Source organism: Silurus aristotelis, assembly GCF_946808225.1.
Source record: "Silurus aristotelis genome assembly, chromosome: 17".
Classification (NCBI taxonomy): domain Eukaryota; kingdom Metazoa; phylum Chordata; class Actinopteri; order Siluriformes; family Siluridae; genus Silurus; species Silurus aristotelis.
The window spans coordinates 7,905,767-7,929,630 of NC_139590.1; the positions used below are offsets into that span (position 1 = coordinate 7,905,767).

Here is a 23,864-nt window from a genome sequence, read left to right on the forward strand (position 1 = left end):
TACATATTGTAACATGCCACGAACAGAATTTAACAGTAGACATATAGAGATTGTTACACTGTATTTCATGTATCTATCTATCTATCTATCTATCTATCTATCTATCTATCTATCTATCTATCTATCTATCTATCTATCTATCTATCTATCTATCTATCTATCTATCTATCTATCTATCTATCTATCTCGTCCAACTCCCATTTGTATATTTGAATTCAAGATGAAGGTTTAGACACAATGATAAATCTAAACTAGACACTAATACACTAATCCATTAGCCAATAATTCACATTCTAGTTTAAATAAAAATTTTTTCGAGAAATATGGCCAGAACTACTGAAATGTTCGGTATGCACATTTTCAATGCTCAGAGCTCATTCTGCTATTTTCCCATCTGAACTTTGAATCTGCAAAATGTGCAGTTTGGCTAAAGTGAGAAATTATAAAGTGTATGGGTCACAGCATGAAGTCAGCTTCTAATCGTGTGGAAAGTATTAGTTACACGCCATCATTCTAAACATTTCATAACTCGTTGTAAGCATTCCAAGAGTTAATAATCATTAACAGTACAAGCGGGGCTAAATAAAGCTCTCACTGCTAAAGGCTATGTTGGAAAATTCACAAGAAGTGGCCTGACACATTCATACTTAGATAATAACTGTTTAAGCCACGCCTCATTGTTTCTTTTTTTTTTTTTCCTTTTTAACTTAACAATCAGCTTCTCGTTTTTCAGCATTTTTTTTTACAGCTGTAATCACTTAGGGTGTACTCACTTTTGTTGCCAGCTATTTAGACAATAATGGCTGTATGTTGAGTTATTTGCAGAGGACAAAAATGGGGTGTTCTCACATTTGTGAGATTCTGTACATATGTTTTCAACTGTCAAAATTGAACTACACATAAACTTACACATAGTGAAAATGCATGATAGCAGTTTTTCACTTGTATGAATTGGATTGTTCTTGTTTTTTATTTTTTTTTAAATCACTCCTGATTTTGAACGCCATGGGCATCAAAACTTTCTCACCTTTTAAATGGTATGTGGTAGACATTATGCAGAGTGCTGGTGTGTTTTCACAGCTGTGTTTTGCCACCTGAACTTCCTCCAGCTATGTGTAATTATGTCATCATACAATATGCCTGAGGCCCGTCAGGGCAAAATCCAGTATATTAAAAGACCGTCTCTTTCAGCATGCTAAAGACAGGACTAGGTTTCAGTACTATCTACTGATATTGGGATGCGTTATGTTATAGATAACACCACTGATAAACAAAGTATAGCACTTTAGTACAAGTTAAAATTCCCTACTTAAATAAAACTGTAGTAAAATCACTTTTTTTTACATTTCCAATAAAAGTATTTGCTTTTGAATGGAAAAAGTAAAAGTAAAGATCTATGAGAACTTTATTTTAAACTTTTATGCAGTTGTTCCGAATTTTCCAGTCTTCTGCACATCATAAGTCAAGTTTCCTATTGTTATAGGCACACAGTGAGAGAACATGTACCCCACTCAAACTCTTATCAAATCCACAGGATTATGTTTGTGGCCTTGCTACAGCTTCTCATTTATAGCGCAATTTATGTATTCCTTTCAATGCAGCGAGAAACGGCATGTTTTTACACAGCGTGTTGTACGTTTTCCTTGCACAGCTCTCAGTACTATGCACACGAGCATCACAAAAAAAAAAAATATTTTCCCTGTCATCTGGGTTTCCCTAAAACATGTTTTACAAGACTCTGTGTCATGATATTTACATTTACATTTCAATCAATACGATATATATTGTGCGGCTCCTATTGTATACCCAGGCTTGATGTTTGAAACGGTGCGTAACATTGCGAACGGGTCTGGAAGCTAACCACACAGAAAGGGTACACACTTACCTGTGAAGTTGGTGGACAGCAGAAGCAGGGTGTCACATGTGAGCTCAGCTGTGGCCCCAGAGAACAGCGTGATCCAGATGGAAAACATCTGTGTCAAGGAAAAAAAAAACCAAGACAATAGGATTTACACATCCAAAAATTCCGATTCGATTGGTCATTGGTTTTGTTTTGAATTACAGTGTTCCTTGAAAGAGTTACTAAAATATTCAAGGTGAGTCATAAGCATATTAAACTATTTAAATAATTTCAATCATTCATTAATTTTCTCCCGCTTATCCGTAATTCGGGTCGCGGGGGCAGCAGTCTAAGCAGGCCCCCACCTCCGACTGCTGCCCAATGCTCATAGCACCGTCCCTTACGGTCCCTCCTGCAGGTGGTGAGCCCACGGGAAGGCGGCCCTACGTCACTCCGACGTTACGGACCTTGATATTTCCCTCGTAAGGGACCCCCGGAGCATAGAGGGTTAAGGGCCTTGCTCAAGGGCCCAAGAGTGGCAGCTTGGCGATACCGGGGCTTGAACCCCAGACCTTCCGATTGGCAACCCAGCGCCTTAACCGCTGGAGCCACCACTCCCCTAATTTCAATCAGATTTTTATTATTTATTTTTTGCTATAAACAGGTCCAGGTTCCCAGCTTCAATCATGACCTCGGGTTACTGTCTGTATGGAATTTTTAATTTTCTCCCTGTGTTTCTATACTTCAGTGTGTCCTTCCACCTCTGCAAAGATGTGTATGGGTGTATGGAGGTGTGTGAAATGGCCTTCATTTATGTGCTTTATAGATAAAATGTTATAAAATCAAGGTCATCGTTGTATGTGGCTGTTTCTCCATTTGACAGCTAAGAAAAATGACTTCCCAAGAGGCTACACAAATGCATTGTGTGCCCTTAACAAACTGCACAAACCAAACAAACAGCTGAATAGAACTCAATGCAGACATCATTTGACTTTTTTTTCCCCCATACGTTTCACCAACAATGACTTATTGTTAATCATTTTATTTTTAGCAGAGTTTTCTACAGGTAAGTGATTCCAATGTTGTATGTATACTCTTAAAAATAAAAGTTCTGAAATGCCTCTTTGTCATAATTTATGGTTCTCTAACATCCATGGAACAAAAGAGTCTTTGTAGTGGAAACAGGTTCTTTAGGCCAGAGATGCCCCCAAACCTTTTAGTATGAAGGCCAAAAATCTAACTCGATTAAAGGCTGTGGGTCGAAAGTAAAAAGTCTCACCGCCATGCAGTACATTATGGAGGCTGAAGAAAGTTTTGTTCCATAATAACTGCAAATGTTATATTCTTTCAAAACAGCAGACAATTTCCTCCTATCATGTGCCACTGTCTCAATTTATACATAATTAGCTGTTCGTTAGGTGTCATACAGTATTTTGTACCTGCACTTTAAAGTATGCATGTACATCAAATAAAAACAAGTCAAATTAATTCCTGTTCTCAACATTTGCAGCTTAAAAATAAAACAATAGAATGTTGAATGTTTAATTAAAAATGAAGATCTGTCGCAATGGCATAGTGGACTAAATCAAAACACACACACACACACACACACACACACACACACACACACAAAATGGTTCTTCACATTCAATTATCTCAAAAGCTCATGTATATATATATATATAGGGGGAGTGGTGGCTCCAGCAGTTATAGGGGGAGTGGTGGCTCCAGCGGTTAAGGCGCTGGGTTGCCAATCGGAAGGTCTGGGGTTCAAGCCCCGGTATCGCCAAGCTGCCACTCTTGGGCCCTTGAGCAAGGCCCTTAACCCTCTATGCTCCGGGGGTCCCTTACGAGGGAAATATCAAGGTCCGTGACGTGGGGCCGCCTTCCCGTGGGCTCACCACCTGCAGGAGGGCCTGTAAGGGACGGTGCTGTGAGGTTTGGGCAGCAGTCAAAGGCGGGGGCCTGCTTAGACTGCTGCCCCAGCGACCTGAATTACGGATAAGCTGGAGAGAATGAATGAATGAATGAATATATATATATAATCAAGTCACTAAATCGTATTTATCATCACCAGAAAACGTCCTCTTTGGCCAACTTAGTTTCTTTGGCACCTTTGGGAAGGGTTTCTTTTTTTGTAGTACCAGTTAATTTTTATTGCTTTTTGAAAAAATACTAAAAAAGTTCTTTGGGGAACCAACAATATTTCTACTATAAAATTGCTGGAAAAACCTCTTTTGATTCTTTCTGGATTGTTAATTGTTAAGACTGTACGGTTAAAAATGTGGATAATGTCACAAATAATCTGATGTTACACTAATGCCCTATCAATCTTATCTTAAAACATCATGCCCTTGATACCCTCACACATGTCACTGAGAAACACAAAAAGGCCATAAAACTAACATGTAATAGGAAATAGAAAAATTGAAAACACAATTTTCTCAAACCATATGAAAAATTTAGTTCGGAAGCAATTGCCAAACCGCAGAAGCAATATGGCCGCTGTCATTGCGCATGACTTTCTAGATTATTATTATTATCTTTTCATCTCATCTTATTATTATTCATAACTGACTTCAATAAATTGAAATAGCTAATTATTATAATAGTAATAATAATTATCATTACTATTGCAATGTACAAACATTTATATTAAACATTGACTCAAATACAATTATCTAAAAGCCAGATTAAATTTTTCTATCAAGTATTCCGTGACCTTGACCCTGTTTGATCTGTTCCCAAATCTAATCAGAGCGTCTGATATTTTCAATACTAACTCCAAATAATTCCAAAAAATTTTTTTTTTTTTTTTTTTGCCAAAAATTGTTTCTTCCACTGTACAGTGTAATGTGTTTTGTATACTTTATATCCAGTGCATTCACTTGTATGTGTGTGTGTGTGTGTGTGTGTGTGTGTGTGTGTGTGTGTGTGTGTGTGTGTGTGTGTGTGTGTGTGTGGGGTGAACATTCTCAGCATGCTGAGGTCTGGAATGCTGTGTATATGTTAGCTGGAAAAGATGTGACGGCATGTGTAACATGCTTCGGAAGAAGGTCAGTGCGAGTGCCTATGATCAGTCACCCTCTTACACTAATACACTGCCAAAATCATTGTGTTACCATGAGCAGGCTATATACAGCAAGCCTGTCTTTTTAAAAAGGACAGAAAAAAAACAGGAAAGACAAAAGGTGCTGGTTTCTCTGTGAACTTTCCAAACAAATTCAATGTAGTCCTACCGGAACGAACATGTAGTAACAATGCCAAGTGATTCGTGATTTGGGATGTGTCCCTGGAATGTCACCCTCTTAATAAAGTAAAAGGACACTTTTATGGCCGTCTGACGGCAACCTGGCATGGTTGTAAAATTTGTTTTACAAGGGCAAGCCTGGTGTGAAGAATTGACCTATCAGAGCTCTCAGGGGTTCTGATCAAAAGCCTAGCTATACGCAACTGTCCTACACACCGGTGAAAAATCAGGGATGATGCATCCCAGTTACGTATTATTACCATAATACAAAATCAGCAATGATTTTGCAGAAAGTGAATAAGGCTTTTTTTTTCTGAGTTTGTGACCTCTATCAAAACACAGTTTAAAAAGCGCCATGCTGAGAGCTAATCCAGGCCCCTGATTCCAAAATGCTAGGCCTCATAATGGATAGAGAAATAGGTCAGAGTTACCCCCTGCATACAGCCTGCCAAATATGTTGTTTACAAGATGGCAATGTCAAACTCTGCCGTAAACACGTCCGGTAAAAATGTGGGAAATTAGATACAATTCACACCAGTTGTTGTAAAGTTGTAAAAATAGGCAAAAATGCAAATGGATTTTCTTAAACTAGCCTTTTTATCTTTCAATACACTTCAACTGTAAAAGGCATACACTTTTTCCTAGTCTGCTTTGTTTAGTTGATACTTTGGATCCTTTATAGGACAAATAATTCTGTCAGAAAACTGAACAAAACAAAACAAAACAAAAATTATTATCATTAACATAGTGATAAGATACAAATATTTATTAGCAAGTGTACAAAAACATTATAGAAAAAATGATAAAGAATGAAGAACACAGACTTGAATAAATAATGCTATAACTATCTAAATGAAACTTTTTTTCTTTTTTTGCATCACTCCACTGCCTGCTTTTGACTTAGTTTGCAGGTCTTGTCTGACAAAAGAAGCTTTTTTGTTCACGGTTTATTTTTTAAGTGGTCGATTGAGGGTGTTTTTTGCTGAAGTGAACTTAAAACCTGTGGTTCAAATGTGATCATGGTTCAGGTTAAATGGATTAAATGTGATTTATGATAATGCCTCTTAGACTTTAAAAATGAAGTGCACTTATCTGATCTGAATGGCAAAAAGCTACAAGTCTTCTTATCTTGACTTATCAGTTTACCTAGATGACTGGAAAACTTTCCCGTTTTTACATATTTTGACTCCTGTAATGTCAAGTTTTCATGAAAAGAAGTCTAAAAAGAGAATGCGGTCCAAAATGCCTTCCATTTTGTGCACCCAAACGCTGCATACTGTAAAACACCGGTCAGTCTGTGTAGTATGTTCAGTGAAAGGCTCATACCATCATAATGCACCACAGAAGATCATTTCTGCCTGTGGCCATCAAACTATCCTCAGACTCTCAGGTTAAGTCCTACCTCTGAGTGCTGGTCCATGATATAGATATAGTTATACTTACAGATTTTTATGCCACATACATATGATGTTAATATATTGAGAAAATATGTGCAATAATAAAACAATAATAATAACAATCATTAAATGTGCAATAAAACTGTATTTGTAGTCTGACTTTTTCTGCCTTCTGTTTCACTGCTGCTACACATTTCATACAGTATATTTCAATAAGATTGAAAATTCATTCACCATCTAGACTAAATATATAACAAAATATATTTTATTTTAAGCATCTTATATTTTATTTTACTTGAATCTTTCCTTTATTTTTTTCTGTGAGCATCTGCAACACAACAATTTCTCTGTGGGATCAATAAAGGATTCTGATTCTGACTTTAATCCTGATAAAGCAGCTGAAGAGAGAACTGGGCAACAGAGCCTCAAGCAGTTCTTACATCTACAGTATGCCATGACAGACAACAGGAAATGTTTACCCAGCGAGCGCAAATCTTTGGCAACCGATCTGAGAGGATCCTCTTGTAATCCTTCAGTCGGACAGAGCCGTGATCTTTTTACCACGTTTGTGCCGTCTGTGTCAAACGATCCTGCTCCTGCTTTCTAAATGCTCAAAAACTTTTTTTTCTCCTGAGCTCATCACTTTAAATGCACTTTCGAGAAGTGAGAAAAAAACACACATCCGTTCTCATAGGCTCATGCAAGAGAGAGGTGCGAATTGCCAAACTAAGCAAGCTGAAGCACACAATAAATATGTGTAAATGCTAATTCCCTGCTTACATTAACAAGCACAAACTTGTGACTGTGTGACTTGGAAGTCTGTCTCTGTTCCGGCAGATATTTGATTACAAGTGTCCCTAAACACTAAAGTATACAGGGAACAGCTAAAAAGTGTTAAATTGGATTTGCTGCTTTAGCTGGAACAGAATCATTTTAAGTCAAAACCTTAAAGTCGAGTGCGAAAGTTCTTCCAACCTCATCACAAAGTCAAGGCCGCATTTTAATGATCATTTACTACAATATAATAGATATAAATTGATTTACTAAAGAAAAAAATTGAAAATTGTTCACTCACAGGATGTGCTTTTCAATCACTTCTTGTGCCATCGACGTTTTGAATCAGTATTTTGCGTGTACATGAGTTCAGGTACCGGTAAGGACCCTGGTTTACAACACAATGGGAGACTGACGAGCCATTTTCCGACAACAAGAATTGTTATCATCGACACATCTGTTAATGATAACAAGCTAATTAATTTTGTATATGAAGTTGTCTGAGTTTGTCTGCCATTTATTTTCCGCAGAAAGTAGAAGAAAATACACCATATTGCCTAATGTTTGCGGCCATAACACCTGGCCATAACAGTGGTAAAGTGAGGCGGTTTGGGGTTCTGTCAGCGTTCCAGTTCAACCCAAAGGTGATCAGGTCAGAGCTCTAGCACAGGACACAGAAAGTTTACTTCAACCTATAAAAAACATGTACTCCAACCTATGAAAAGCATTATTATTAAACAGGGTTATTGTCATGCTGGAAAAGATTTGGGTCTCTGAGTTCAAGTAAAGGGACATTTTAATGCATCCAAAGGCATCCTATAAATATTTTTGCCTCCAAGTTTGTGCTAACAGTTAAAAGTCAGGTGTCCCAATACATTTGTCCGTATAGTGTATGACTTCAATTTGCATATTAAACATTGATGCTCCCAGGTTTTATCCCATAATGCACTGATAGGATTTTGTGATTGCAAAGTCCCTGATCAGCGCCCTGACTACTGTACTAAGGAAGGTGATTACGACGCTGCCAGGGTCAAAGGTTAGTTTGTACAGTTGAGACACTAAAATTCAAATAAAAACAGAATGTATTGATTTGCAAATCTTATAAACCGAGATCTTATTCACAATAGAACATATAAAACATATTGGATGTTTAAACTGAGGAAATGTACCGTTTTTAAATGAAAAATAAGGGCATTTTAAATTTGATGGCTGCAAGACGGGGCACGAAAAGTCTAAAAAAAAAGTAAATGTTATTAAAATTAAACAGTTGGAGAAACATTTTGCAACTAATAAGGTTAATTGGCAACAAGTCAGTAAGATTATTGGGTATAAATAGTGTATCGTAGAGAGGCAGAATCTCTCAGAAGTAAAAATGGGCAGAGCTTCACCAATCTCTGAAAGACTGTGCCTACAAATTGTGGAACAATTTCAGATTAATGTTCCTTAAAATAAAATTGCAAAACAGTTTAATATGTCATCATTAACAGTACATGTAAATCAAAAGTTTCAAAGAATCTGAAAAAAAGTTTGCACTGCATTTAAAACAGTGATGATTCTGTAATGGAAATCACTGCATGGGCTCATTAACACCTCCAGAAATCATTGTCTGTGAGCACAGTTTGCCATGTCCTCCGCAAATGCAGGTTAAATCTCTATCATGCCAAAAATAAGGCATGCGTGAACATGATCCAGAAACACCACCATCCACTCTGGGCCAAAGCTTATTTAAAATGTACTGGGGCAAAGTGGAAAGCTGTTCTGTGGTCAGATGAATCTTTTTTTGGAAACCATGGATACCTCGTCCTCCGGACTAAAGAGTAAAAGTCTTTTTTTTGCTATTTAAAAAAAAGTACACAGTATTTATCAAGTCTTAAAAATAAGTACCGTATTTTCCGGACTATAAGCCGCTACTTTTTCCCCATGCTTTGAACCCTGCGGCTTAACATGAAGCACATTCAGCAGTTTATCCAGTCATGTATGCAAATTTTGCACAAATGCATAGAATTGCATAAAAAATGAGGGCTTTCTGGTTTCTTCATTACCGAAGGAAGAAAAAGTTTCCATTTGCACAACATTACAAGTTTAATAGAATCCAAAACCACACCGGTTTGAACAGCTGCGCAATGTTCTTCCAATGTTAAAACAAAGGTTTGCGTCCATGATGAAAATGTTATCTTCTTGACATGTCTTATTTACTGCTCAATCTTTGCACAGTTTTACTGTTTATTACTATATTTACCATATCTTTTTACCAACTACACATTTTATTATTTTTTTTACATTTATTACTCTCATATAGACCCATACCCTCATTTACCACATTGCTATTTAGTGTAAATGAATAAATATATAGTAAATAAATAGTTAATCGGAAAATTTTTTAAAATAGGCCACTTATGTACTTCTGGTCAGATGCTAACTGCATTTCATTCATACTTTGCACAATGGCAATAAAGTTGAATCGAATCGAATCAAATCTACTCTTATATAATATAATACAATCTACTCTAATATAATCATGTCCAATCTAATCTTATTTAATCTAATCTAATCTAATCTAATGATGGCAATTAGAATTTTCTTTACACTGTTATATATAAATGTTCGTCTCCTACCATGACCTAGCATTCCTCCTGATATCTCAGCTAATCTTTGTCTGTTTGTCTTGTGCACATTTTTATTTTTATTTTATTTTTTTTTTACAAACAAATGATTCTGTTAAGCAGTATTGAGTTTATATAAAAAAAAAGATTTTACAGGCATTATTATTATTATTATTATTATTAATATTATTACTAATAGTAGAAGTAAAAGTTAATATTTAAACATAAAAAAATAGAATAAAAGAGGTATATATATATATATATATATATATATATATATATATATATATATATATATATATATATATATATATATATATATATATATATATATATATATATATATGGATGCTTTATGCATGTGAAATATTGTTTGCCCACTTCCTGATTTCTTATTTTTTATATGTTTGTCACACTTTAATGTTTCAGATCATCAAACTAATTTAAATATTAGTAAAAGATAACACAAGTGATCACAACATGCAGTTCTTAAATGAAGGTTTTTATTAATGAGGGAAAACAAAATCCAAAACTACATGACCATGTGTGAAAAAGTGTTTGCCTAAAACATTTTGTTTGTTAAAACTGTGGTTTATCACACCTGAGTTCAATTTCTCTAGCCACACCCAGGCCTGATTACTGCCCCACCTGTTCACAATCACAAAATATCTTAAATAGGACCTGCTGACAAAGTGAAGTAGACCAAAAGATCTTTAAAAGCTAGACATCATGCCAAGAGCCAAAGAAATTCAGAAACAAATAAAAAAAAAAAGTCATTAAGATCTATCTGTCTGGAAAAGGTTATAAAGCCATTTCTAAAGCTTTGGGACTCCAAAATCAGGAAGGGGGCACTTTTGACACCACTGTATTAATGATTAATTATTATTAGTAAAACCATAATCAACATACAGCATAAAGACATTATTTTATTTTTAAATGCTTTAAAGTGATTAAGGTGTTTAAAATTACGTAAATCATCAGGACTTTTGCTGCAGTATGTTTCCACACGGACGGTTTTAATTGCGGGATCTGTGTATCATTGCGGTTTTCGTTGCTTGATTTGAGACTTCGTGCATCAGCAAAACAAATGTATAGGGATTAACAACTATTTGTTTCTGCAGTGTTTAATTTTTTATATATCTGAGAAGAAGGGATGTTGTGAATAAATGTGCGTTGCGTTAAAGGTTTGAATTTTGCCTCTTTTAAATGTATTTATTATTTTTTTTATAAAAATGGTCAAACAGAAATGGGAGCTGCATTTTTTTATATATATATATATATATATATATATATATATATATATATATATATATATATATATATATATATATATATATATATATATACAGTATGAGGGCTGTCATAATGAACATGCTAAAAACGTGTTAATGAAAGTTCATTTTAACGGCACAAATTTTATTAATGCGCGATTAATGCAGCTCTCATTTCTGTATATATATGATATGATATACATATGATAATAATCTTCACTCCAAGTTACAAATAAATATTTTCTGTTACTATGATTACACTCCTGTACAGATCTTTTGCCACTCCATCTTTTTGAGGTGCCACCCAGACAGAGGACTCAATAGTATGTGATTTTGTAAGGTTTTGGACATTTTGACAAAAATACACAAACAAACAAACAAAACTTAATGTCATGAGAAGAGACTGCCCCTCACTTTGACCTTTAACTATTTGCAGCTTTGCATTAGTCGTCTATTTTTTTTGTAAACTATTTTTTTTTTTGAGGCCATGTAAGGCAGAAACAGTTCATCATAGCTTATTTTGGCTTCTTCAGTTTCTGCTTATTCAAATATTTCGCCTTCACATAAATTTGTTTTGCGAAGCCGGAAAATGAAGTCATGATGTTGATTTGCCAACACATACACCAAATGTGTTCAGTTATCAGCTTTGACTATCACTGTGTTAGTTATATGCAATAGACTGTAGATAGCTAGCACCATAAATGGTTCATATTACTGATAACCATTCAAAAATATTATAGAAGACATTTAATCAAAGAGGCTTTATTAGTTCCACTAATGTCAAATAACATCTCAATGTACTGACCTTAAATGAAAAGAGAAAGCCGCATATTAACAAGATCTTTTTGACAGAATACATCGGTTTCATCATGTTGGTCTATTCAGGTACTTTTTTAGTTCTTAGTGTTTAGCACATCTGTTTTGCACCTCCATGTTTGAGTTTTGCATGTTTGCATGTTCTCCCTGTACTCCATTTGGTTCCACTGGGGGGGGGGGGGGGGGGGGGGGTATTATGGTTTCCTCCTCCCAATCCAAAGAAAAGCAATGTAGGCAATGTAGGTTCAGCAGGACCTTCTTACGTCTTCTAAACACTCTGCTTGAACTGATTAGCTGCTAAAGCTTCAGCTCTAGTGTTAATACTTTTATGCCACACTGCCATATTGTTTGTCACCTTCCAGATCAAGAATAGTCAGGTGAGGTCTATCTGTGTTGCATACTAAAACTTTGACTGCAACATTTTATGTCTTACATCGATCTTGATTTTCTCATTCATAATTTGTTAAATGCCACTGTCTGGCAAATCCTGACTTGTTATCCACTGTATAGGAATGTATTCCAGGGGTCTTCAATGTTTTTCAGGTCAAGGGCCCCTTTAGGTAATAAAGACATGGGGCACAATGTGTCATATTATGCTATATTATGTTAAGACAATCTTGTTGTTGTACATGCATCGTTGTCTGTATAGTTTCATACATTTTCAAAAGATTTTACAAGAAGATTTATGCATTGTAATGAACATATTTTGCAAATAAAATTACAATATATTTTGTTGTTCACACTATCTGGTGGACTATTATACATTTACATGAACTTCAGCTTTAAATTTAAAAGAACTTAACATTTTATTTTACTGTCAGGTGGACAATTATACATTTTTACTTAAACATCAGCTTTACATTTAATATAACTTTAATGTGATTATTATATTTTTTAAATAAAATATTTTATCTTTGTTTTTCCCCATGTTTAATTTTTTTTATTTTTTATTATTTGTGGTCAACATTAATTATTGGACCCTCTGCAGTACCCTCTAGGGGTCCTGGACTACCAGTTGAAGATTTTATCTAATAAAATTCATATTAGTCTACTATTGGATTAAATTGTAATATCTCTACGATGTCCTTTAGTGAAATCAATTCAGTTCAAAGTGTTCACTAATATTTCACTTTAGATTTACTGTGTTTTAGCATAGACTTAAAACTGTTACAGATATACGCTAGGTTAGCATATTCCTTTCCAAATGCCATGCTAGGATCTCAGGACCTTCAGCATGTGTTCTAGAGGTCAAGATAGATGCTTGTGTCTGGAGTCTGATACAGCCAGCAGCTGTGCAGGCTATGAAATGGGTAATCCTGCTCTAACAATAGGCCCTAACATGCAGGAATACCACGAACACGCCGCAGCTTCTACTTCTGCCACTGCCCGTGGAAAAAACTGTCAGACATAAAAAAATAAATAAAAAAGATTGATTGGCAGGAGCCAGAGGCTTTTGGGTCGAATGAAACAGCACGTGAGAGTCTGTCGTTCTGAGCCATGTCAACGCAAAGCTTTCCGGGAAAAATCCTGGCATGTAGGACGCAAAAAATCCTGGGTACTTGCTGCTCTGAGCCCTTGACAAGGGAAGGGCTAAAGCTGTCATGATCTCTTAGTGTCATTTGACAATTCCGATCACGTTAGACAACGTTGGTCAGAGGCACTGTTGAAGGTAAGGGAGAAGCACACACGATTAGCAGCTGCTTCCGCAGGCCGGTGATATCTTCCAGGCTAATTTACCAGAGTTATCCCCCTAGAGATCAGCATCCATTTATTACAGTCTGGAAAAGCCTTTGCATCAGACATTAGACATCTGAGAGTGTAAATTACATCCACCTCTATTTCGAGTATTAAGGCCAATTCTGCACTTATTTAGCGATTTATGTGCCAAATTACATTCTGGATGCCTGAATCACCTTATTATGCAAATCGGATATGAATGTAACTGTGTTTCGTAAAACAAAATGAGCTTTGACAGTCCGTTGATGCACTATTGCATGTTAACAGACATGACTACCTGCCAGTAAAAGCACTAGTAGCGTGGAGACTATTGCCATTATATATTACTGGAGATCAAGAACCTGATTTTCTTACATTGTCCTGAACAGGCCCTGATTTCTATTTAAGTCTGTGTGCCTGGAAGAGATCTTTTCAGCACATGTACTGTAATGTGAATTAATCTTTAAAAAAAATGGCTAGGAATAAGGATTTAGCCCATTATGATTCGCATGAGATTAGAACCCTGGTTTTAGAGAACCCGTGGATTTGAGCATTTTTCTTGCATGTTCTTTAATTAAGACACAACTGGATAATAAGCTAATTTGCTGAGGTGGCAGCACTGAGAATGCAGACCCTTGATTTGGAACCTGTGCTTTAGAGTTTTAAACCAAACAACTGTTAAAAGCTTTAGATTTAACTGATTTCCGAGTGTCCATAAGCACCTGAGGAACTGTCCATTACCAAGTCAATTAGAAATGCCTATACTTGTACAAATGTATGAGTTCTTCAAGTTTATCTGGTCTCTTACAGCAATTACCAAGCCCTCTTTGGCCTTTAATGGTTCCCCAAGGAACAAACTAAAGAACTGTAAAGGATTCCTAATGTAACCTTTTTTTCTAAGAGCTTATAAAGATTTTTTATTATTATCCTGGTCAATTTGAAATTCCTGTGGGTACATTCATACAATTAAAGGATTGGGCAAGAACCACTAGCTTTTGAGAGTTAGAGTCTGTATTTTTCTAAGAATGTTTGGATCATTCATCTCAATGTAAAATAATAGTAACGCGCTTTTACAAAAAGTAGTTCCTCATGCATTCCCATTGCTTTTTATGTGGTTACTGAACCGGTGTTTATTATACCAGAGACACACAAATCAACAAAACAAGTCTATAAGATTATACTATTGATAGGATACATTTCATATTGATAAATGTGTGGAAAGGCAAACCAAATGATCCTGGAGTTTACTCTGGAGAACATAATCTTACCCATTCATAGACCGTCCATAAACCATTGTTTTGTTTTTTTTTTACTCCAATTAATATCTTTTAAGATTATCGTTGGCTTGACACAAATGTTGAGCTCAGTAGCTCCTACTTTTATACCAAAGACTGTAGAAAGAACATTTACTTATAATCTTATACTCCTGTACTCATGTTAGTTCTCACTCTCCAGTGTTCTGTATTGTTGAAAGATTTATGTTCAAACTCTTGATGTCACCCAAATGAGGATGGGTTCCCCTTTTGAGTCTGGTTCCTCTCAAGGTTTTTTCCTCATAACATCTAAGGGAGTTTTTCCTTGCCACAGTGGCCATGGCTGCTCATCAGGGATAAATGCACACCATTCACCTTGAATGTTGATTTCTGTAAAGCTGCTTTGAGACAATGTCTGTTGTGAAAAGCGCTATAGAAACAAACTTGACTTGACTTGACTTATTACACTACTAGATATTTAAAGCTTTGTAAACTGCCCATCACAAATGTTCAAAATTACACAAACTCAGCACATTCCACATGTTCTTTCCCTCTGAGCCCAACATCCACACTGCTGTCAATGCCATGGAGCACCTGCTCTTATATGTCTGCCCGGGATGACTGAGAGTGACCTTAAACTAAGCCCGCAAAACATCCCATGGACCCTTTACCACACTAATGACTCTGTGTCCAAACGAGTGGGTGGGGAACAAAAGCAGGCCTGCCAACTCTTTTGAAGAGAAAAATGTAGTCATGGGGTGTCTGGCCAATTGATGGAGGAAAAAGATAAAAAAAAAAACCGTTAGCAAGAAATAGTTCCACACAGTAAACACCTGCAGTGTTCATCTGCTACTGCTGAATGAAACAAACAGCTTTCTAATGCTCATTAACATTATTAGGATTTGTGAAGGGGATCCCAAGTGGTGCAATAGAATGATAAGCAGTAAATTTCAATCCCTCATGTTCCATGTCACAGTTATCCATGGCCATGCAGGGACATTACACTTTATCCAAATTTGTGAATTACAATTATACAGATATAGATAGAACTTTTTTCTGTTAGAGCATCAGCATTTTAAAAGGATTAGTTGGCTAGGTTATGATGCATATAAGATGCAACTTGTAATACCCAAAAACCCACCCAAAAACACCCCCTCAGTCTGAAATTTTAAACCTGGGGTGCTACCAGTGCCTTGGAACCACCAGCCACGCCTCCCTCCAAGGCTCTAACTCTCACTTACGTTGGGGGGGGGGGGGGGGGGGGGTTTAATTGGTTTGGATGGTGAAGTTGCATCTTGAATGCGGCATAAACCAGCCAACTGTATTCTTTCAAAAGTGCTGATGCTCATGAGATTTGAGTTTAATAAATATGCCACCAGATGTCTTTAGCAGTGTGGGACAAGGTCGCTGTAGTTCTATACAATTCTCAGTTGTGTTTTTCAAAACAAAAGCAGCAGCTAGAGACCGCAACGGTGAAATGAGTGCAGAGAGATCTTGTACTGATGTAAGGCATGCTAATAGTGTGGAGAAGTTGTATGTTTTTTTTCCCTCTGATAAATTTGATGCATCAGGCCGCCTACAAGCAGCATAATCCTGCTCGTATAACTGCTGCAATAATGAGCGGCCTTTACACCTCTCCAGAGCTTTGATGGTGGAGGTGGTGACTCAGCTCACTGTGTTTGTGTGTGTGTGTGTGTGTGTGTGTGTGTGTGTGTGTGTGTCTGAAAATCTGCTGTAAAGGCATATAAAATTAATAATTTTATTTCGGGAGAAAAATGTAATTGTAAGTACCACAAAATTCCCCAAAAATGCACAAGTATGCAAAGAACAAACTGGTGTAATTAACAGATATCTCTCTCACTCTCTCTCTCTCTTTATACACACACACACACACACACACACACACACACACACACACACACACACACACACACACACATATATATATATATAGTATATGGTGTATACTGTATGCTGTTTGAATCGAATCGAATGAACATTTGAGTAAAAAAACAACACCACACACACACACACACACACACACACACACACACACACACACACACACACACACACACACACACACACACACACACAGTGCATATAATAGCAGTGTTGTACAAGGCTGATTGCGTTCTGAGCTACATTTTTTGTTTTTCAGTTGAGACAATTGTTACCTGCTACAAGGTGAATTCTCTTGTTCTACAATTGTTTTAACAGTTTTTTTTTGAAGTGTAAACCAGAAAGAACAATAAACAAACATACCAACAAACAAACAAAAACCACAAAAACAAATAATAATAATAATAATTATTATTATTATTGTAGTGGTAGAAAAAGTAGTACAGTTTTTATTATAGGTTTTTTATTCTTGTAATTATTATTAGTCTTATTCAGTTTAATTCGATTTGATTTGTAGAGCGCTTATAACAAAGGACACTGTCTCAAAGCAGTTTTACAGAGATAAAGCTGTTATATAATTGTATGAAACAATGTATAAGTTTATTGTCTATATGTGTGTTCCTTATAATAGTAAATTTGTCCCTAATGAGCGAGCTAGAGGCGACTGTGACAAGAACAAATTTCCTGAGATGGCATAAGGAAATAACCTTGAGTGGAACAAGACTTGAAATGTAACTGATCCTCATCTGGGTGACATTATCGTGGTTTTGTTGTCGTTCATCATTATTATTGTTGATAATATTAAAAATAATTTATTATGAATAATAGAAGTAAAATGATTTTGTTTGCAAACACTCACACACTACATAGCGACAAGCACTGACAGATTCAATCTCCTCCATTAGTCCATAATGACCCATAAGAAACAAGAGGAAATAACAATTATCATCTATTAGAATTTGAAATGTCTTCATCACTAATTCACTCAAACTAATTATTATCCTTAATTAGATCAGTTATTTCCAAGGCAGGTAATAAGGATGTAGTGTATGAAATGCTGAAGTTCAACTGGCAGGTTATTGATTTCTAAATGTCACGGCGAGCACACAGCTCATTTAAGATCAGTATTAGATCATTAAAGTCGATTTGAGCTGTTACACTTTTATTAAAGCGTTTAATGTACAGAACTGGATTAGCACAGGGAACGAAGCAGGACTTTGTGTGAGAGTGTACGACAGAAACATTTTACGCCGATATCCTACAGTACAAATCAGCTCTGATTAGAAATCTAACAGCCTATGCGTACTAACACCATGTCCTACTTAGTTGATTTCTGATCTAATAGGGAAGTAAAATGACCAGACATCCCACCCTGCAAAAACCCATTTCAGAAAGTGGTCCGTAACAGTAATGAATCCTGAGGTGAAGTGCATTTTATATATATATATATATATATTTTTTTTTTTTGGACATTATGCCATGGCTCTGCAGGACATTACATCATTACTGAACTACAGTGGTACACTGAACTGATAGAGGAACTAATGAGAGCAAGGGAAAGATAAAGAGAGATGTAGAATTCAAAGCCCACCCACAGAGAAAACTGATATGTCTAGTTAGCAGAAAGAGAGACTCTCACGCTATATCTTGTTACTTACTCTCACTCTTTCTTTTTGTCTCTCTTGAGCCTGTCTACTCTTAGAATATTCTCTGGGTCTCTCTGTATATAAACATTTCTAAAGGTTTACAGGATATGGTATATAATTAGCAGGGTTTAGGGAGCCGATATAAATGAGAGAGGCTCCTGGAACTTAAATATAAGCTTGATAATATCCACTTATACCATAGCAATTTGCCACAAATTAAATAAGTTTTAATACCAGCACATTTACTGTAATTTCCGGACTATGAAGCGCACCCATATATAAGCACCCACAAAATTGTACAAATATTTGTATTTTTAACATAAATAAGCCGCTACACTAATGTACTTTACACAGGCTTTAACGAATAAGACACGTTACATACGGTGTAACGTGTGAAATATGTTGCGCTTCCTTTAGGTATTTTGGGCATAGCCTGGCACTGCATTCTTCCGGTATTACTGCCTATGTGTAAGACTGAGGATTATGTCTTTATTATTTTCTGATGCTCATTTCTAAGTTTCTTTGACTAACCCGTAACACTGTTGCCAAGAAAAATAAAAAAGCACGAGTTTTGGAAACCTGTCTGTGCTTATATGATTTCTGTTGCAACTGCAGTTAGTGAGCTCTCCCTTCACCCAGACTCAACACGCTACAACGGCTTGTATCTAAACAGTAGCCGACCAAGAAAGTCATTGTTCACTGTCTTTCTCCTTCCTTTCACAACTACACTATTTCTCTCTGGAGTTTATCTTTTGGCATCGTCGTGCGTTTAAAAATCAACAACGGTGGAATTTTTTTCTCCTGATGCCATGCAGCTCAGAACACAGGTGAAGTGCGTTTTTCCGTTTTCGTTCGGAAATTTCATTGGTCTAATGTTATGGGGTTCAGTTTTTTGGCTTGAAGTTTGTGAAACCGGAAAAAACCCAAGAAAAATTCATAAATTAGCCGCTTCGTTGTTTAAGCCGCGGGGTTCAAAACGTGGGGGAAAAGTAGGGGGTTATAGTCCGAAAAATACGGTAACTGTTTATAGCTGCATTCAATATTGTGGAACATATAGACCATGTGTAAAACAAAATAATTCACAGTTAGATGTGCAATACACAAATACATAAAAATTTAGCCATAGATTTAAGCACTAATATTACAGTTACTTGCCAGCGCCAGGAATATAAAGCTGTCAATATTGTTTGCAGAGCAAAATTTGACCAAAAGGATACAAATAGAGAGATAATTTTCCTTAGCTATTTTATAGATTGGTAGTTACATTTCAGAATTTTGCCTCTTATCCAGATGTAATGTCTATACATCTGTAAAATCTAAAAAAAAATTTCAAACTTTTTAATCAATAGACATATGTGGATCATCCACATCCACATCTCATGTATCTGAGCAGTTCCTGTGGACGCATATGATAAAATTAGAACAAGTACTAATTGAATATAGATACATGGTTTCTCCTGCAGCTGGAATTTTAGTCAGATCTGCTGCTACTGTAAAAATTGAATCAGCATCTTCTGACTCATTGGATTGAAAAATTCAGCAGCAATGTGGTATAAAAATTTGAATAAACGATTAAAGCAAAAACAAGTGCAGATGCTTCCAGATGAGCGTACTGCATGACAAGCCGTTAACGTCCTACCATGCTCTATGGCTTAGAGATTAATGCTGAGCAGACCAAGTTAAGATCTAAAAAAAGACTGTAAGAGGAAAATAAAGTAACTTTTAAAGGCTTGTTTATATATTTATTTATTTTTGGAGCACAGATGCGGGTGTTACGGGCTGCTTAACAGGCTGTGTTTCAACAGAAATATCTCTATCTAGATATTAACATTTTATTTTCAGAGCTGCCATCTTGAAATAAGAGCTTCACTATGCACCTTGACCTTGTTTTCTGGGAATTTTGACTTACTGAGGTTAATGTTAAGGTTAGGTTTATGTGATGTGACGATGTAATGTATTAATTATACATGATTTGGATGACAATATGAAGAAGAATAGGTTTGTAATGCATCAATACTGTTTGTAACTGTTTATATTGTATTCATCTCTATTCTGATTTAAATGTGAAGTGAGTTATCAAATAAAAAGTTCACCCCATCTGCCTTAAATATTGTCTTCATATAATCAAAATAACACGTTCTGATTGAGCTGAAAAGTGAGCCATTTAAACAATTAAACACAGAGGTCGTTTTGGTCAGTCTGATTACCAATCTAAATGAACGCAGTTTCTTATAAAAACAATTGTAACCCTAGTAACATACAAATACAGTAACCTGAGAGTGAGACTGCTACCCGAAACATTTCCTAATTACTTTACCCAGCTGAAAGGGTGTCATTTAATTGATATGGTTGGTAGTTTTGATAAATGGGCCAAATTAATTTAGATAAATTGTATAATGCAATCTTCAAATGAGAAATAAAATGAAAAATGAAACAGTATTTCCATGACACAACTACAATCCGTTCGAGCGGTTATTTGCCTCTGTGTTGTGCATTCAAATCGTGTAATGTAATCCAGTGGAGTATCCCTTGACTCTGGGCATGTAGTTCTGTCTTCATCCTACAATTTCATTATCGGTCACATGGAAGTCAAATCCCAAATCCCACAGGATCACACTGATGGTGGTGTTGATGTAAAAGACCACCCTTGTGACCAAATCAATAAATATAGGAGTCGCCAGCAACACTGACGCATCGTCTTACCTCTGCATTGTGATCCTTCTCGACCAGGCTAAACAACCTCCCAGGCTCCCAAAGCAGATTAAAAGAAATCAAAGGTCTGCAAAGCCAGCCTGAACAAGCTCACAGCTTTGTGCTGATAATATTACAAAGACACGCCAATATGGAGAAACTAACCACAATTCTGAAATAGAAACCTTGGTAGTTCAAGTCAATCTATCCAGGTCAGACCACCTTATGGTTAGCTGACTTTCTCAAAGCCAAAAATAGCTTAGGCGTCTTAGGAAAAGTTCACAAGATCTTAATATTTCATGAAAAGCAGGTCAGTGCAGACAGATAGCAGGCCATTAAAAGGCCAATGCAAAAAAAGTTGCTTCAGTTTAACCCCATTCTTTAGAGCTCTAGATCTTTAGGGAGTCTACTGTGCAATCCTTTTGACACAATAATAAAAAAAACAACAGAGGTCTGTATAACCTAATGAGTCCTTCTACGTATTCCATTCAGTCACTCATAAAATTTTACAAGCAAAAACATTTACCAGAAACATCTTAATGGGCTAAAGAAAAAGGCAGAACAATGATATTACAATGCTACAAGGACCAGAAAGTCAATGTTCAGCTCTCTGCTCCAGATTTCCCTTCAGTTCTGATGACTGAAAACCTGTGGCATGGTGTTTATAGGCATAGGATCAAATTTTAACTGCACATCAACTGCTTCCAAGAGCAATTTCACACTACTGAGAGATCTTGGATGAATTTGGTGTTATTCCTAAGTTTGATCTAAACTCCATGGTTAGTTTTATTCTTTTTTTTTTGTGTATTGAGTGCAGTCTTTATCAAGACCAGAATAGAGCTGTTAAAATGAGGCAAAAATAATTATTCAATTCGCAAAAGACATCTGCAGATCATTATGGTATCTGTTGCCAATGCTAAAATCAACGACTTATGACAAGACTTTAAACCTTACGGTCTGTTGAGTACACTTTTAGAAAAAGGATTATTCAAGAATTAATCTATTGAGTTTATTGTATATTTAAATCGTTTGGAATCCAGTTCGTTTTTCCAATTAAAAAAAAATATTATAATATTATTATAATAGTTAATGGGGATTAAAGTTGGAGTGGGATGTTGAATGAATCTTATGGTCAGCTGTTCACAAACTTTTGTCCATATACTGTAGTGTATCCTACAAGTACAAGTTGAAGAACCCTTATTCATAGAATTTCTTTTCTTCCATGGTATTTTTACTTTTCTTTTTTCTTCTATTGCTTTTGACATGGACAGAACAAATCAATTCCAGTAAAAAAGTAAAAGAACAAGTTCCTTCTGTTTTATTTATTCATACTAAATGCATGTCAAGTCTTATTGTTTTGTCGATTTTTCTATTCCAGACTAGTAAGTGACCCATATCTGTCATTTCTGCAGGCAGATTTTTGTCCTGTGCCATGCCAAACAGCCTGTCATATTTTTATTCATAAATACAATTATTTTATAAAAAAAAAAAAAAAAAAAAAAAAAACCCACTAGATTCTATAGGCACAAAGAATTATCATGCAGATTGTCCATGTAAACAAAATACATATAAATAACACTAATTTACTGAGCAGTTTATTAGCTGTATATTAACATGCACATTAATGCAATTACCTAATCAGCCAATCATGTGGCAGAAGCTTGATGCATAAAATCAGGATTGAGATCTTCCTGGTTATTAGAATGTGGAAATTGACTGACCGTGACATGGCTGTTGGTGTCAAGTGGACTGACATGGGTTTGCTGCTCATATGGGATTTGAAAACTCAACAGTCTCTAGAGTTCACACAGAATCGTGCCAAAAAACAATAAAAGCAACAGTTTTTATGAGAGCGGAAATGCCTCATTGATAAGAGAGAGGTTAAATAAAGTATAGCCTGGCTATTTTGAGCTGACCAATATAGGCTATGATTACTCAAATATCAACTGATTACAAACATGGTGAGCAGAAAAGCATCTCAGAACTCCTAAAAACTTTGTGTTGTCACAATGACAACTGCAGTAGTTTCAACAGTCTGCCTGAAAATGGAAAAACCCTTTGCTGATTAAGTATGATTTCCTTAGACAATAAATGTCAGGCTTTCGTCATGTTGCTTGGATAGTTATAGTTTTGTGATAAGTTACCAGTAACCAGAATAGAATCATAAATGTACATTTTTGGCTATGTGTAGTCTACAATGATACACATTAGAGGTCGACCGATATGGCTTTTTCTCTGAATGATGCCGATATTTAGAAATAAAAAAAAATGAAAAAGGCATCTGATCGGCCATCAGATGCCTCTTTTTTTAACCGATATGTTTGGTCAATTTTCTTTTTTTTCCCCCTTCAACTTATAAAATATAACAGTTAATTCATAGAAATGATACAGGAAATTGCTTACATTAAACATTTATTGAACAACACAACCTTCTCTAATTAGTGCACTTGTTACCAGGTTTTGGTACCAGTGCCTACCTGTAGCCTAAACTACAGCGGGTGAAATGCTCACCAACAATACAGTTCCAAATGTTATTTTCATTCTCTCTCCAAATGTACCATCATATTCAACCAATGAAATATAATCAAAGGATCAAAGGATAAGAACTTAAAGCCTGAGACACATGAAGCTGATGGTCGGCTGTTGGACAATGTCGGGTGGTTTTTGAGCGATGGTTGGCTGTAGTTTTTTTAGATCCTGGGTGC

General features: G+C 35.9%; 1 protein-coding gene across 1 annotated transcript in view; it reads right to left on the bottom strand.

Moving 5' to 3' along the window:
* crhr1 (corticotropin releasing hormone receptor 1) overlaps positions 1–23,864 on the bottom strand; it is a 130,448-nt gene that overhangs the window by 89,680 nt on the left and 16,904 nt on the right. The window contains exon 2 of the mRNA XM_083567400.1: positions 1,886–1,973. Within this exon, the coding sequence (XP_083423526.1) occupies positions 1,886–1,973 (88 nt within the window). The remainder of the gene's footprint in view (positions 1–1,885; positions 1,974–23,864) is intronic.